Genomic DNA, 14,410 nt, shown 5'->3' on the forward strand with positions numbered 1-14,410 from the left:
TGCTGTTAAGCAAACAGGCTGAAAGAAATAAGCAAGATTTGTACTTGAGTTCCCTTATCTTTAATGTTGTACTTGAAAGTAATAAACAAATTATTTTAAAAATATTTTATAGAAGAAAAGCTATACTAAAATGTGTTATAAAGCAGTGGTTTTCAAAATCATTTTGTACTGGCTAAGAAATAGTGTAGTTGATCAGGGGAATAAGTTAGGTTCACAAGACAAAATAGTCAATGACTTTAGTAATCAAGTGTTTGATTAAACCCAAAGACCCCGGCTTCTGGGATAAAAACTCATGATTTTATAAAAGTTGCTGTGAAAATTGGAAAATAGTTTGGCAGAAACTAATCAGTGACTAATACACTATACCAAAATAAGGTCAAAATGGGTTCTTGATTTAGACATAAAGAGTGATATTATAAGCAATTTAGAAGAACAAAGAATAGTCTACTTCTCAGATTTTTGGAGAAGGAAGGAATTTATGACCAAAGAACTAAAGTACAATATGAAAGGTAAAATGAATAATTTTGATTATGTTAAATAAAAAAGAGTTTGTACAAACAAAACCAATGCAGGCAAGATTTGAAGGGAAGCAGAAAACTGGGAAAAACCTTTATAATCAAGGGTTCTGATACAGGCCTCATTTCTAAAATATATAGAGAATTCACCCAAATTTATAAGAATATAACCCATTCTCCAATTCATAAATGGTCAAAGGATATAAAGAAACAATTTTCAGATGGAAGAAATTTAAACCATTTCTTGTCATATGAAAAAATTCTCTAAATCACTATTGATTAGAGAAATGCAAATTAATACAACTTTGAGGTACCACTACGTACCTCTCAGATTGGCTAAGATGACAGGAAAATATAGTGATAAATGTTGGAGGGGCTGTGGGAAAATGGGGACGCTAATACATTGTTGGTAGAGTTGTGAATTAATCCAACCATTCTGGAGAGCATTTTGGAACAATGTCCAAAGGACTATCAAACTGTGTGATCAAACTTTTGATCCAGCAGTGTTTCTACTGGGCCTGTATCCCAAAGATCATTAAAAAAAAGGAAAAGGACCCACATGTGCAAAAAAAGTTTGTAGCAACTCTTTTTCTAGTGGCAAGGAAATGGAAACTGATTGGATGCCCATCAGTTGGAGAATGGCTAAATAAATTATGGTATATTAATGTTATGGAATATTATTGTTCTATAAGAAATGATTAGCAAGATGATTTTGGAAAGGCCTGGTGAGATTTACATGAACTGATAGTAAGTGCAGTGACTAGAACTAGGATAACATAGCAACAACAAGATTATATAATGATTAATTCTGATGGACTTAGCTCTACAAAGAGGAAATTCAGGCCAATTCCAGTATATTTTTGATGGAGAGAGCCATCTGCATCCAGAAGGAGGATTATGGGGACTGAATATAATTCACAACATAGTTTATCACCATTTTTTGTTGTTTGCTTGCTTTTTTTTCTCATTTTTTTCCTTTTTGATCTGATTTTTGTTGTGCAGCATGATAAATGTGGAAAATATGTATAGAAAAAATTGTTCATATTTAACACATTGGGTTACTTGCTGTCTAGGGGAGGGGTTCAGGGAAGGGAAGGATAAAAATCTGGAACACAAGGTTTTGCAAAGACGAATGTTGAAAACTATCTTTGAATATATTTTGAAAATAAAAAGCTATTATTTAAAAATATTTTATAACTCATGATTTTTTGCCAATTCTTTTTAAACTTCACCCCATTTATATTAAATTAATGAGATTCTCATTGTGCAGTTTGGTAACTTTCAATTGTTAAACTTAGAAAATTTTGTATGTGATTTTTATTTATTTATTGTACTTTAAAAAGATGTGTAATTGCACATGCATGTATCTTTCTCTTTAGGGATAAATCATCCCTAAAAGCTATTAATGTAACTGAAACATCACTGGAATACGCAGATTTGGAAAATAATGTTAAATACAATGCTTATGTCACAGCAAGCACAAGATTTGGTGATGGAAAAATTAAAAGTAACCTCATTAGCTTTAGGACGCCAGAGGGAGGTAAGTTCTTATGAAAACAACCTAATGAAAAATGTAATTCTGTAGAGAAAGAAAAAGGATCATATGTCAAATCCCAACTAATTTATTTTATTTTATTTTAAGCAGTACTAAAAGCCCAAGATCTAATACACACAACTGTATAACATTAAATTTTATTCAGATCTATTGAATATTTTCCTCTGTCCTTTATTTGTATATTGTATAACCCCATAATTCTTTTCTTAATTAGGTCTTCACATGGCAATGAACACTAATCTTACTGCAATGTTGCCCTCTGGATTATAGGCAATGGCTGTTAGAGGGAATAGCTTTTGATGAGTTTCTTCTGTTATTTATTGTAGGAAACCCCAGTTATAGCATTGAGAGGCATGATCTGGTTTAGACTGAATTTTTTGATGTATTACTATAGTGTCCCACCCCCAATTCTTCAGTTCTGCTGACTTCTCCCCAAAAGTGAAAAAAGTAGCTTTATCAGGTTTATTTAGTTCCTTTAGCAGACTTTATAAAAATGCATCTATCATTTTTAACATAAGCAAAGATTAAAAACAACAACATTGAAATTCTAGCCATCTATAACATAATTACCAGTGTTTGGGGAAATAAATATTGTTTGTGTTCCTTCAGCACCCAGTGATCCACCAAAAGATGTCCATTATGCAAACCTTACTTCCTCATCAATAATTCTTTTTTGGGATCCTCCTTCAAAGCCCAATGGGATTATACAGTATTACTCTGTTTATTATCAAAATAATTCAGGTATTTTTATGCAGGTAAGATTTTGTTTTTTTCCTTAATTTTACCTTTTCTTTTCCTTTATGGGGGTATCAGTTATACCCCCATATCAGTGATAGTACTAATGATTTTTAGTAAAGAAAGCTGTTTGGGCTTATACTTATAATTAAAATTCTATTTTTTTGGGGAAAATCTATTCCTACCAAAAAAATAAAATGTGATATTTAGACACATATTTCCATATATTTGGTATGAATTATAATTTAAATAGAAACAATATGTCACGTTAGTATATTTGACAAAATATTAGTTTCTAAAATACAATACTTGTGGTTTAAAATAAATTAATAATATTAATCAGATATTTTTATGATAACTATTTTTATCTTACTGAATGCTTCTTAGATTATCTGTAGTTTCTTGTTGTCCATAACCAATATCTTTAGCCCTCAATTTAAATGAATAAAAGTAAGAACTTATCATCTGTGAAGTGCCTGTGTAAATAGTGCCTAAATATGCCTTTAGGAGCTGCATAGATCACATTTATTTTTGCAAAATAAAAATAGCCACTTGCTATTTATCCAATTTTGACACATTTAGCTTTTATTAACTACTTTTAAGAATGCTTTGAAGTATATGCTCACCACAGAATTGCACAAGGTGGTCACATTAAAAGGTACCAGGAGATACAGATAGTTTTATATTTCTCAAAAATCACTTTTTTTTCCATTTCTTCCTTCTAGAATTAGTCTTAAGAATAATATAACATGCATATTTATTCAAAGAATTTGGAATAATGGTATAGACGTGATATATAGATTGAATAGTGGATAATTAGCAAAGATTGATGAAAACAATGACAACTAAAAGGTGTTATAACCTTGTTAGGCCATTTAAAATCTCATTCTCATATACAAACTTCTTCAGAGCTCTGATCTTCATTGTTTGTATGCTTCATTAACAATCATTCATGAAACTTATGGCTTAGCATTCTCATTTGATAGATGGGGAAACTGAGGCTAACAGAAGTAAAGAGACTTGGCACACACGTAGCTAGCAGCAGAGTTGAGTAAGTGCTTTCCAGGCATAGAGGTAACCTGGACAAAAATAGGGAAATGGGACATGGACTATCAAGTTCAAGGTTCTCATTAAGTTAATTTGATTGAAATACAGAATATAGAAAGGAGAAATAATGTGAAATAATTCTAGAAAAATAAGCAACAATGATATTATGAAAGATTAATTTCATACATTATCACAGAATGAGACAATTGCAAATTCTGCTTCCTAACACTTATTAGTCAAATTAAAGGAGCCATATCCATTTATGTGAAAAATGAGAGACTAATAATGACATTTCCCAGGGTTATTGTGAAGATCAAATGAGATAATATATGTTAAATGCTTTGTTACCCTTAGCAACATAAATATGATCCAATGTTATTATTCCATCAAAATATTTATGGACTAATTGATAAAGATTTGTACAAAATAATTGATTTTCATGTCCCAAAGTTTATGAATTGCCAAGATTGAAGAAAATATTAACCCATGGTAATTTTAAGCTACAAGAACATTTTTTGTAGTATACACTATTATTTTCAAATGTATACATGTAAATGAGCAAAACTAGGAGATCATTATACATTTCAACAACAATACTGTATGAGGATGTATTCTGATGGAAGTGGATATCTTCAACAAAGAGAAGATATAATTCAGTTCCAATTGATCAATGATGGAAGAATCAGCTATACCCAGAGAAGGAACACTGGGAAATGAGTGTAAACTGTTTGCATTTTTGTTTTTCTTCCCAGGTTATTTTTACCTTCTGAATCCAATTCTTCCTGTGCAACAAGAAATTCGGTTCTGCACACATATGTTGTATCTAGGATATACTAACTATAACATATTTAACATGTATGGGACTGCCTGCCATCTACGGGAGAGGGTGGAGAGAAGGTGGGGAAAATTCAGAACAGAAGTGAGTGCAAGGGATAATGTTGTAAAAAATTACCCATGCATAATGTACTGTCAAAAAAAAGTTATAAAATTAATAAAAAAAAGAAAAGAAAAAGAAAACAAAAAAAAAGTATAGATGTAATCAAAAACAAGTCAGTCTAAATAACCACAAACATTTGTTTTTATATTTCAGAATTTTACTCTCCATGACATAGTCAGTTTCTCTGACAATATGACAATATCTGCAGTAATAGAAAATTTGGCAATATTCAGCTACTATGTATTTTGGGTGACAGCAAGTACTTCGATGGGAAATGGAAACAAAAACAGTGATGCAATTCAAGTATACACAGATCAAGACAGTATGTAAACTGAGATATACATTTAATTTAAGAAATGTATTGAACTTCAGAGATTTAAGTTGATTTCAATAGCTTTTACAAACTATCTCTATTAGTTATCAAGTTTTTTGAATATTTAGGTAACAAGTAAGTTTATAAATAATTAAAATATTACTTTAAAATACATTATATATTGCTATGAAAGTATTATTCTGTTAATTTTTCAGCCTCTTGAAATGTTTTTCAAAAACAGAAGATTTATTGATTTTCAAAAATACTAGTAATCTGTACATCATGGTTAAATTAATTACATAATTTCCCTCAAAACTATATGAGAAAATGTATTGTTAGATATAAAAATCTCTTGTTAATTATAGATTAATATGTTTATTATTAACAAAATATATAATTAAATTGATGTATACTTACTAATAATTCTTATTATAGATTAATGATTAACATGATCTTGACCTTTTCAGTGTTTGGAAATTCATGAAGGATTTCTTTCAACACAGTTGATGTTAACTTTTTAAAAATTCTCTTTTAATTGATGTTTATAAGATTCTACATTTTTTCCTGTTCATAGTCACTTATCTCTTGCTCTTACAGTGTTGTGTGATGATAATTTTGTTCTTTGTAACATTCCATTTTTAAAAAGTTTTTAGGATTCATCTTGAGATTACAGTGCCATATTCACAATTATTTACTTTTCCATCTTCCTTACTCCCAGTGCTGCTATTATTATTTTTGTTTTTGTATTATAAAATATTATTGCCCTAAGTCAAATGTATGAATCAATCTTAGCAGTATTTATTTTTCAGCCCAGTGGTGCATGTTGTCAACTGAAACCCAGATGGTGGGGGCTTTCTTAATTTTTGGTAGCTCTCAAATGGACTAACATAAACTTCTCAAAGAATAAAATATGATGAGAAGTTTTATATATCTGACCTTTTTGAGGGGGGAGGCGAAGAAGGAATAGTGCTAAATGGATGTTTTAGATTTTTGCAGTCCTGTTGAATTGGTAATTGGTCTGTTGAAATAAAAATAAGTATTTTAGGTTTAAAATAAATACCTGGACTTTTTAGTCCAGTCCTGTGATTAACCCACAAAAGCAAGGACAACTCCTTTGTGATTTCCATACTTCAGCTTTATCTATGTTATTACTGAATGTTTCTGATGTTAATTTTTCATCTATTCATATAGGAACAGAATGGCCTCATTAATAACCCTCACTACCAGAAGTGGTCCAATCATTACAAATTAATTTACTAATTCACATATTAAAGAATTTACTTTTGTGGTTTGTATCATAGTAACTTCCTGTTCCCCCTCTACTTCTTATATTACTTAAGTTGCCATGGAGATGAGACTCTCAAGAAGTACCAATCCCAGAAGTCCAAGTTAAAAATGTTACCAACACCTCTCATATTCATGGCAACTCCAGGGCCTCACTGAAAAAAAAAGTACCATTTATCTAGATGGGGCCAATATTTCTAGGAAGAGTAAAACTGCTGACTACAAAGATCTGTTCTTTAAGGGCCACTAAAATAGCCTCTCAAGTTGTAGAATACATTATTAAAAAGAATTTGCCTTTTTCTTTCTTTTTCGTAGAAATATAGAAACACACACATAGATTATTTTAAATATAAAGATATTTGTTACATATTATTAGAGGGGCAAAAATGAAAGTATACTCAAAATTACCAAGTTTTGGTCAGACAGTCAGGCAACAGGCAGGTATCTGACTGTTGTCTACTGCCCTAATACCAATTTTGCTATGTATGAAATAGTTTGTGGTTAATAGGTAGCCAACTAGGCAATGCCTATTTCATTATTATGATATGTATTATGATATGATATGCATTATTATGATTATATAATGCAAAATATTCTTAATTGTATGTATCCCCTTCCATTTCTGAAATAATAGTGGCAAAATAGGGCAAACATGACCAAAAGGAGCTAAGAATCACTGTTTTAAGCCACTGATGAATTTTATTATTATTACTCTAAATATTTGTTCAATTGATAATGAATTGGCAAGAACAATCATAGGAAAATAAATTCTTACAAGAAAAAAGTTACTTTTTACATTCAAGGGACCTTGACCTATTTGTATTAAATAAACAGACAATAAGAAAGATTACAGCAACTGGCATTTTCCATAATAAAAGTTATACAAATTAATCACATATGTAAAAAGTATGACATGCTATCTTAAAATATTCATGCAATGTATATTCACTTATATTTTAATTGCAATAGCTCATGACTCTTATATTTTGCTTATTATATATCGTAGTACCAGAAGGGCTCGTTGAAAACCTGACTTATGAAACTCTTTCTTCAACTGCAATAAATGTCAGCTGGTTCCCACCATCTCAGCCAAATGGTCTAGTCTTCTACTATGTTTCATTGAGCTTACAAGAAAACGCACATAGAACAAGACCACCTCTGAAAACTTATGAGAGAAGCCTGGTTTTTGACAATTTGAAAAAATACACTGATTATATATTAAAAATCACTCCAGCAACAGAAAAGGGATTCTCTGATTTGTATACAGCCCAACTACACCTCAGAACTGAAGAAGATGGTAGGCTTAGGATAATTATTTTTTAAATCAAGTCTCTGCTTTTAAAAATCTTTTCATATATTTTTTTGGTAGAACAATACTTTTATTTTGTAATTTTTTGGTTTGCTTTTATAATTGCAACTTACAATTTTCCTTTAGCCTTTACTGGAAAATTATTAGCTAATAATTTCATTTGTTACTAAAATCTAATTATTGAATACTGATAATTCAATTTCATTTTTTGTATTTTTTTTCTTTTATAGTTCCAGATTCTTCACCAGTAATCAACACTTTTAAAAACCTTTCTTCTACCTCAGTTTTTTTATCCTGGGATCCCCCAGTACAGCCAAATGGTGCTATAATAAGTTATGATTTAACTTTAGATGGAGTAAATGAAAGCTATTCTTTTACTACCTCTGACAACTCTATCATACTGGATGAGCTCTCACCATTTACACTCTATAGATTCTTTGCTGCTGCAAGAACTAGAAAAGGACTTGGTCCTTCTTCTACACTTTTTTTTTACACAGATGAAGCAGGTAAGAGATCATCAGAATGCCATTTTGTTGCTTTCAGGAGCTTTTATTCTGAAAACAGGAACAACAAAGGAAATTAAAGCATATTTAACAGTCTTCTTGCAACAGGTTCACAACTATTGAGCAGCTTTTCTCATCTCCTCTAATAATGGAACCAGAGTGTGTTTTACTCTACTTTGGAAATTCCTGGTTTGCATTGCAAAGACATGAGCTGTTGTGGTATTTGTTTTTTGTTTGTTTGTGTGTGTGTTTTGTTTTTTTCTTATTATTTTCTAAAACTAAAACATATTTTGCTATAAATCATTGTGGATGAATGCTCCAGCCAAATAAATTGTTATTTTCATGTTGTTAATTTCTGTAAGTATAAACTATGTAATGTGTTAATCTACAGCACCACTAGCACCACCGCAGAATTTGACTATAATCAATTACACTTCTGATTCAGTGTGGTTAACATGGAACCCTAGTCCTCTTCCAAGTGGTGTTGTTAAAGTTTATAATATTAAAATTCATGAAAATGGAACGGATGCTATATTTTATCAGGTAAGTTTATTGTACTGAAATGCTATATAAGTTTCATAAAGGCAACATTGTATAATATTTAATAAACTCTGCGCTATTCCCTCTTCCCCCAGTGCCTACCATAGTACTTTGTACACAATAGTAGACACATTTTAAAAACCTTAAAAGAAAAAAAAACATTTTATTCCATTAATTTCACCAAAATCCATTTTTTATCCCTTCCCCCTTTAAACAAGGTTTTATTATCTGAAATTGAGAGGAAGGGATAAGTAGAGCTTAAGAAAGTGTTTACCATTCAAATCGATATTGTTAGCTCTGTATTGTGTGGAGCATAATATAGAAGGATATGACTTCAGCTCAATGGGAGATTTATTTTACTTTTTTGTTAATATTCCATTGACTTTATTTTGGGAAATACCTAACAAATGAATTTCTGCATACTACTTTAAAACGGAATGTAATCTTCAGGTAATTATTTTTTTAAATTAAGAATTGTATGTGGATCTATATTTTCCTGTTTTAAAAATGATTGTAAAGACTGTACATTTTATTTGTAAAATACTGCAAATCATTCTAATTGGTATTAACTGTTTTAAAAAGTATTCTCCTCATTTCAGCTTCAATCCAATTAAAATTCTAAAAAAGATTTTTTACAGTTAAGAATAATTAGGAAAAGATGCATATATTATTGTCAGACAGAGTTCTGAATATATTAGAATGATTATCATTTTTAATTATGGAAAAATGTGCTATTCTCAATAATCTTCCTTTAAGAAATATCTTCTTATATTTTTGTAAGAAAAATAAAACACTGCAATGTTTATGTTTGATTACATCAAAAATAGTGAGAACAATCTGCTCCAAATAGTTTATTCATTTCTGTAGGGCATTACGATTTATTACTGATGACAAATCATTTTAATAACATTATTAGCTTGCAAAATGAATAGAAATAATGAGAAGCAATAGTTAAAAGTCTATTATCAGGAGCAGGGACTCTCTTTCTTGACATCAAGTTATTATTACAGAATCTAATAGGCTGGTGGAATTTGAATTGCATTACTCAATAAATGCGGAATCTGTTTCCCAGAAGTGTAAAATTAGATTAATGACACTAAGCCTCTGGTTCTCTATTTCCCCCCTATCTAATCCTAATTTACTTCCATGTCTTTTATATGTGTCTGCTTTTAGTAAGATTTTTTTTCTCTCTAAGCTACAGTGGGAATACTAGGAAATGGATAGCAGGAGAAAAAGAGAGAATTAGGTTTTTAGGGTAGTCATATTGCTAGATAGTACTTCATATAGATGGAATTCCCATATGCTTCAATTCTTTATCCAAGGAATGGAAGTAACTCTGAGTTCTTGGAAGGCTCCAAGACAAAACTGAAGCTTCAAATCATTAAAGTAGGAAATACTAAATTTGAAATTTAGTCAATTTCAAATGAATTTAAGGAAGCAATCTGTTAAAATATTTTTCCACTACTCAGTGGATCCTCAGTTTCCTCATCTGTAAAATCTTTTATTGGACTAAATGCTGATTAATATTGCTCAAAATATGTAAGGGAGTACTTGAAATACGGACTTGATGATGTTTTATTTGTGGTCTGAACACCAGCTCAGCTAAATACTAAGGAACTTATCACCAAAAGGTCAAACACTATAGATGCTGAATTTTTTAGGTAAGATAGGATAATGCTTGAATATTATAATTTTTTAGAAAGAGATTTCTTTTTCTGTGTTTTAGAATCACAGAATTTTTAGAAATATCCATAAATATAATGGGCTTATAAAGAAAATTGAATTGTAGATGATCTTAATATCTAACTATTGTCCTAAGACCATTGAGTTAACCTATTTCTGGAGTCACTTAATAATATCCGTATTGACATTCTTGCTATAAATATAAATAGAAGACACAAAGACATTGCAGATAAATAAAAAGACTTCTAGGAGAAGGTAAATAAAATAATTTCATTATACATAGTGTCACAAAAAAAACAACAACATCCTTTCATGGAATCTTGTCCTGTAATTGCTCATAAGGAGTATAAACATGCAGATTTTGCTAAAAAGAGAAAAAAAAATCTTAGGCACTGAAAGCTGTTGCCACTAGTTGGTACAGTGGATAAGGGCCAGACCTGGAAATAGAAAAACATGACTTAAAATCTGACCCCAATCACTGGCAAGTTGTGTGATGATAGACAAATTACTTAATCTCTGCCACCATTTCTTCAGTGGTAAAATGAGGATAACAATAGTACCTAAAACCCTTGGTTGTAATAATATCTGTAAAGTACCTCACAAAACTTAAATTGTATTTAAATATTAGTTATTATTACAAAGATTCCAGAAGAGAAATTCTAACAAGAACCTACTAAGATATTCCCAAATGAGTCCATGTTTATTCATTCAACCTAAGCCTTTGGTAAGCCCAAAGGCTTAGGTTGAATGAATAAACATGGACTCATCTGGGAATATTTTAGTAGGTTTACAGAATGTTTTTCTGACAAAACCCTAGTGCAAATTTTGTCATTCCCATTTTAGAGATTAAAAAAACACAACAATGAAAAACTATTTTATCTGTAAAATGAAGGGGCTGGAGCTAATATATTAGAGGAGGAAGCATCAATGAACCCCAAAGAGATAAAGTCAAAGATATAGTAAGAATAAAACTACAACCCTCTTCCTCAACACTTGAATTGGGACAAGGGTATGTGACTATCCCCTATCAGACCAAATTTAGCTAAATTATTGTTTGGAATCTTTTTGGGCCAAATTCATTTCCAGGTGCCCATGACAGAAAAATAAGTCTTTCACTCAATCATGACTGGCTAGATTCCAATATTAACTCTTTGGGATGTAATCCTGGGCTGGCTATAAAACCTGAATGCTGGGATGCCAGGATGCTATAACATTCAGAAAATCACTTTTCAGATCTTTCAAATCCAACAAGGTCAGTCTCCAAGCCCTTCACCTGTAACTGAGAAGAACAAACTCAGAGGCATATGATCCAAGTTAACTAGGGTCACATGTTGGTCTCAGAGGGAAGAAAGCTTAAATCCTCTTCTCTTATCCATTTTTTTCACAGAAATTCTCTCAGCAAAGGAATTAAACCAACAAAGAACAGTAAAAGGTTGAGGCTGTACAAGGCTCCTTGAAGGCTTTTCCATTTCTGGTTCCATAATTACAAACAGCTAAAAAAAGTTTCCAATCACACAATCAAAACTCAATAGTCAATAATTAAGTATCTGCTGTGTTTCATGCATTATGCTAAGTTGAGGATACAAAAAAAACAAAAACAAAAAAACCAAAACCAAAACCAAAACCAAAAACAGTCCCTGCCCTTAAAGAGTTTACATTCTAATGACAGAAAAGGAAACTGAAAAGAGAGGGAAACCCAAGAAGGTGGGCTTAGAGCCTAAGTGGTGGAAAATGAGGAGTTAGCTAGAAAGTTCTGAGATTTCTATAAAGAATCTGAGACTTTAAAAAGGAAGGCATTGGGAAGAGTTTACTCCACTGTCTTACCGTTCTCCAAGACTTGAGGCATCAGATCAATTGCCAAGATTGAATTTCTTAGATCCAAGATCAGTTGCTATCATGTGTCTCCTTTGCTTACTACATCTTTTAGATAGCCAGGGTCACAAAGCAATGTAGAGATACTGTGTAAACTTTAAATATAAGTCTACATTTAACTGGCAGGTAGTCAAAAGGATCAACTCTCAGTATTTAGTTTTCTTCTTTCATTCTTTGTACTAACCATGACTTCTAGTGCTTCCATCCATCAGTATTCTCCTGATGATTATCATGAGATAGAGTGCTGGGCTTGAAGACATGGAAGAGATAAATTGAAACCTTGACTCAGAGAAGTCATATCTTATGTGACCCTGGAAAAGTCACTTAAATTCTCCCAACCTCAATTTCCTTATGTGTAAAATAAAGAGTTGGATTTGGTATTTTTTTAGAATTCTTTCTAACTCTTAATTCAAGATTTTCTACTTTATTGAACCATCCTTTGTCCTAGTCTGGACTCCTTTATGAGTAAATTTAGATTTGTATTATTCTCTACTGATTAATCTCTTGTTCCTTTATACTTTCACTATTCATGCTTTGTTAAACCCCACTTCAATCAGTTATATGCAGAATAAATATAAAATAATTGACAAAAGGAGAACACTGGAATTAAAAGGGTTAGGGAATCATTTCTATATGTGACATTTGAATTGAGACTTAGAGGAAGCCAGAGAGACCAGTATTCAGAGCAGAGAGTTTGGAGACAGCAGAGAAAATGATTTCCTTAACACATTCTTCTCCTCCATATACTTTACAATCCAGCCATACTGACTTCCTTATTGATCCTCAGACATAAAGATCTGTTTCTAGATTCTGAAGCTTGGAGTTTTCTTCCTACGTATCTGATCTGTTAGGATCCCTGGTTTTCTTCAAAATTCAACTCACATGACACTTTTTAAAAGAAAAACATTCCCGGTTACTCTATCTGCTTTTGAAAAGGATCAAAGGTAGCTTTTGATTTCCCATATACCATTACTTCTACTTTCTTTATATGTATCTTGAATTTGCTCATATTTGTGTAGCCACAGGAGTTACTGATTGAAAGTCATAATATTTTTCTCGGATATCTTCTCTTCCCTGATGATTGTGGTAGGTTAGTAAAGTTTATTTCTCTCTACCCCCAAAAGAAATAAATATTTTAATTGGGAAGATGAGGACCCTAACTAAAATTTTCTGTGGCAAACTTTTCCTTCATGAAGTTGAGCAATCAACTATCATGATGGGTTGGGGAGGATGCCTGAAAACCAGAAATATGGTAGTGCAGAGATAAGCCAATCCAAGAACCTGCTAACACTACTGTGTAATAAAATTCAGTATCTGTTGAGACTACCTTGATGATAGTCTTTTTTAGGAGGGCAAAACCTCTTATATATTATTATCCTTTATCTACTTCATATTTTTATTCATTCCTAAAAAAGCAACCTATCTTATTTCTCTTCTTGCCTCGAGCTGCTGAAAAAGGACCTGGCCCATTTAGAAGTAGTATTTTTAATGCAATAACTTTGTTCTTCTTTTGCTATTTTATAACTCTTTTAAAACTGCAGAGTTTTAATGTAATCTGTCAGTTCTATGTAGTTAATTGCATCTAGGCAGTCTAGGAATAAATAAATGCCTAAAGGAAGGTGCTCCAAATTACTAAAGGTTTGCAGGACAAGACAGAATTCTATTTGTGCAAACTGGCTCTAAATTGGGAGAGCAACTCATTTACCAGGGTGAGAGTTTATTTCCTTGACAGAGAAAAAGAACCATCCCTGACAAAATTCTTTGGAATAAGTAGCAATATAGGAATTCTAGTCCTCCTGTCCACAAATGGAATCACTTTATATTTTAATTACTTAACTTTACTATTACTACTAAAATAATAACATTATTTTAATTAATAACTTATTCCAAAGAAAGCTGATATATACTGCTCTCACTATTTTGGAACCATAGATCATAAATAATTTTAAAAGAAAGAAGACATAGTTTGTTTTGCATTGATAGTTTGTTTTGCATTGATATTCATTTTTTTCCATCATTCTTTTATAATAAAGGACCTGGATTTGAAACTACCTCTGGTCCTTTCATTGACTTCTAAATTGATTCTCCTTAATTTCCTTTATGTGTAGCCCTATGCT

General features: G+C 31.3%; 1 protein-coding gene across 2 annotated transcripts in view; it reads left to right on the forward strand.

Moving 5' to 3' along the window:
• PTPRQ (protein tyrosine phosphatase receptor type Q) overlaps nucleotides 1-14,410 on the forward strand; it is a 246,041-nt gene that overhangs the window by 78,232 nt on the left and 153,399 nt on the right. For both annotated transcript variants that reach the window (XM_074270859.1, XM_074270860.1), the window contains exons 18-23: nucleotides 1,895-2,055; nucleotides 2,680-2,825; nucleotides 4,943-5,111; nucleotides 7,393-7,683; nucleotides 7,926-8,201; nucleotides 8,590-8,741. In XM_074270859.1, the coding sequence (XP_074126960.1) occupies nucleotides 1,895-2,055; nucleotides 2,680-2,825; nucleotides 4,943-5,111; nucleotides 7,393-7,683; nucleotides 7,926-8,201; nucleotides 8,590-8,741 (1,195 nt within the window). The remainder of the gene's footprint in view (nucleotides 1-1,894; nucleotides 2,056-2,679; nucleotides 2,826-4,942; nucleotides 5,112-7,392; nucleotides 7,684-7,925; nucleotides 8,202-8,589; nucleotides 8,742-14,410) is intronic.

Source organism: Sminthopsis crassicaudata, chromosome 5 (assembly GCF_048593235.1).
Source record: "Sminthopsis crassicaudata isolate SCR6 chromosome 5, ASM4859323v1, whole genome shotgun sequence".
Taxonomy (NCBI): domain Eukaryota; kingdom Metazoa; phylum Chordata; class Mammalia; order Dasyuromorphia; family Dasyuridae; genus Sminthopsis; species Sminthopsis crassicaudata.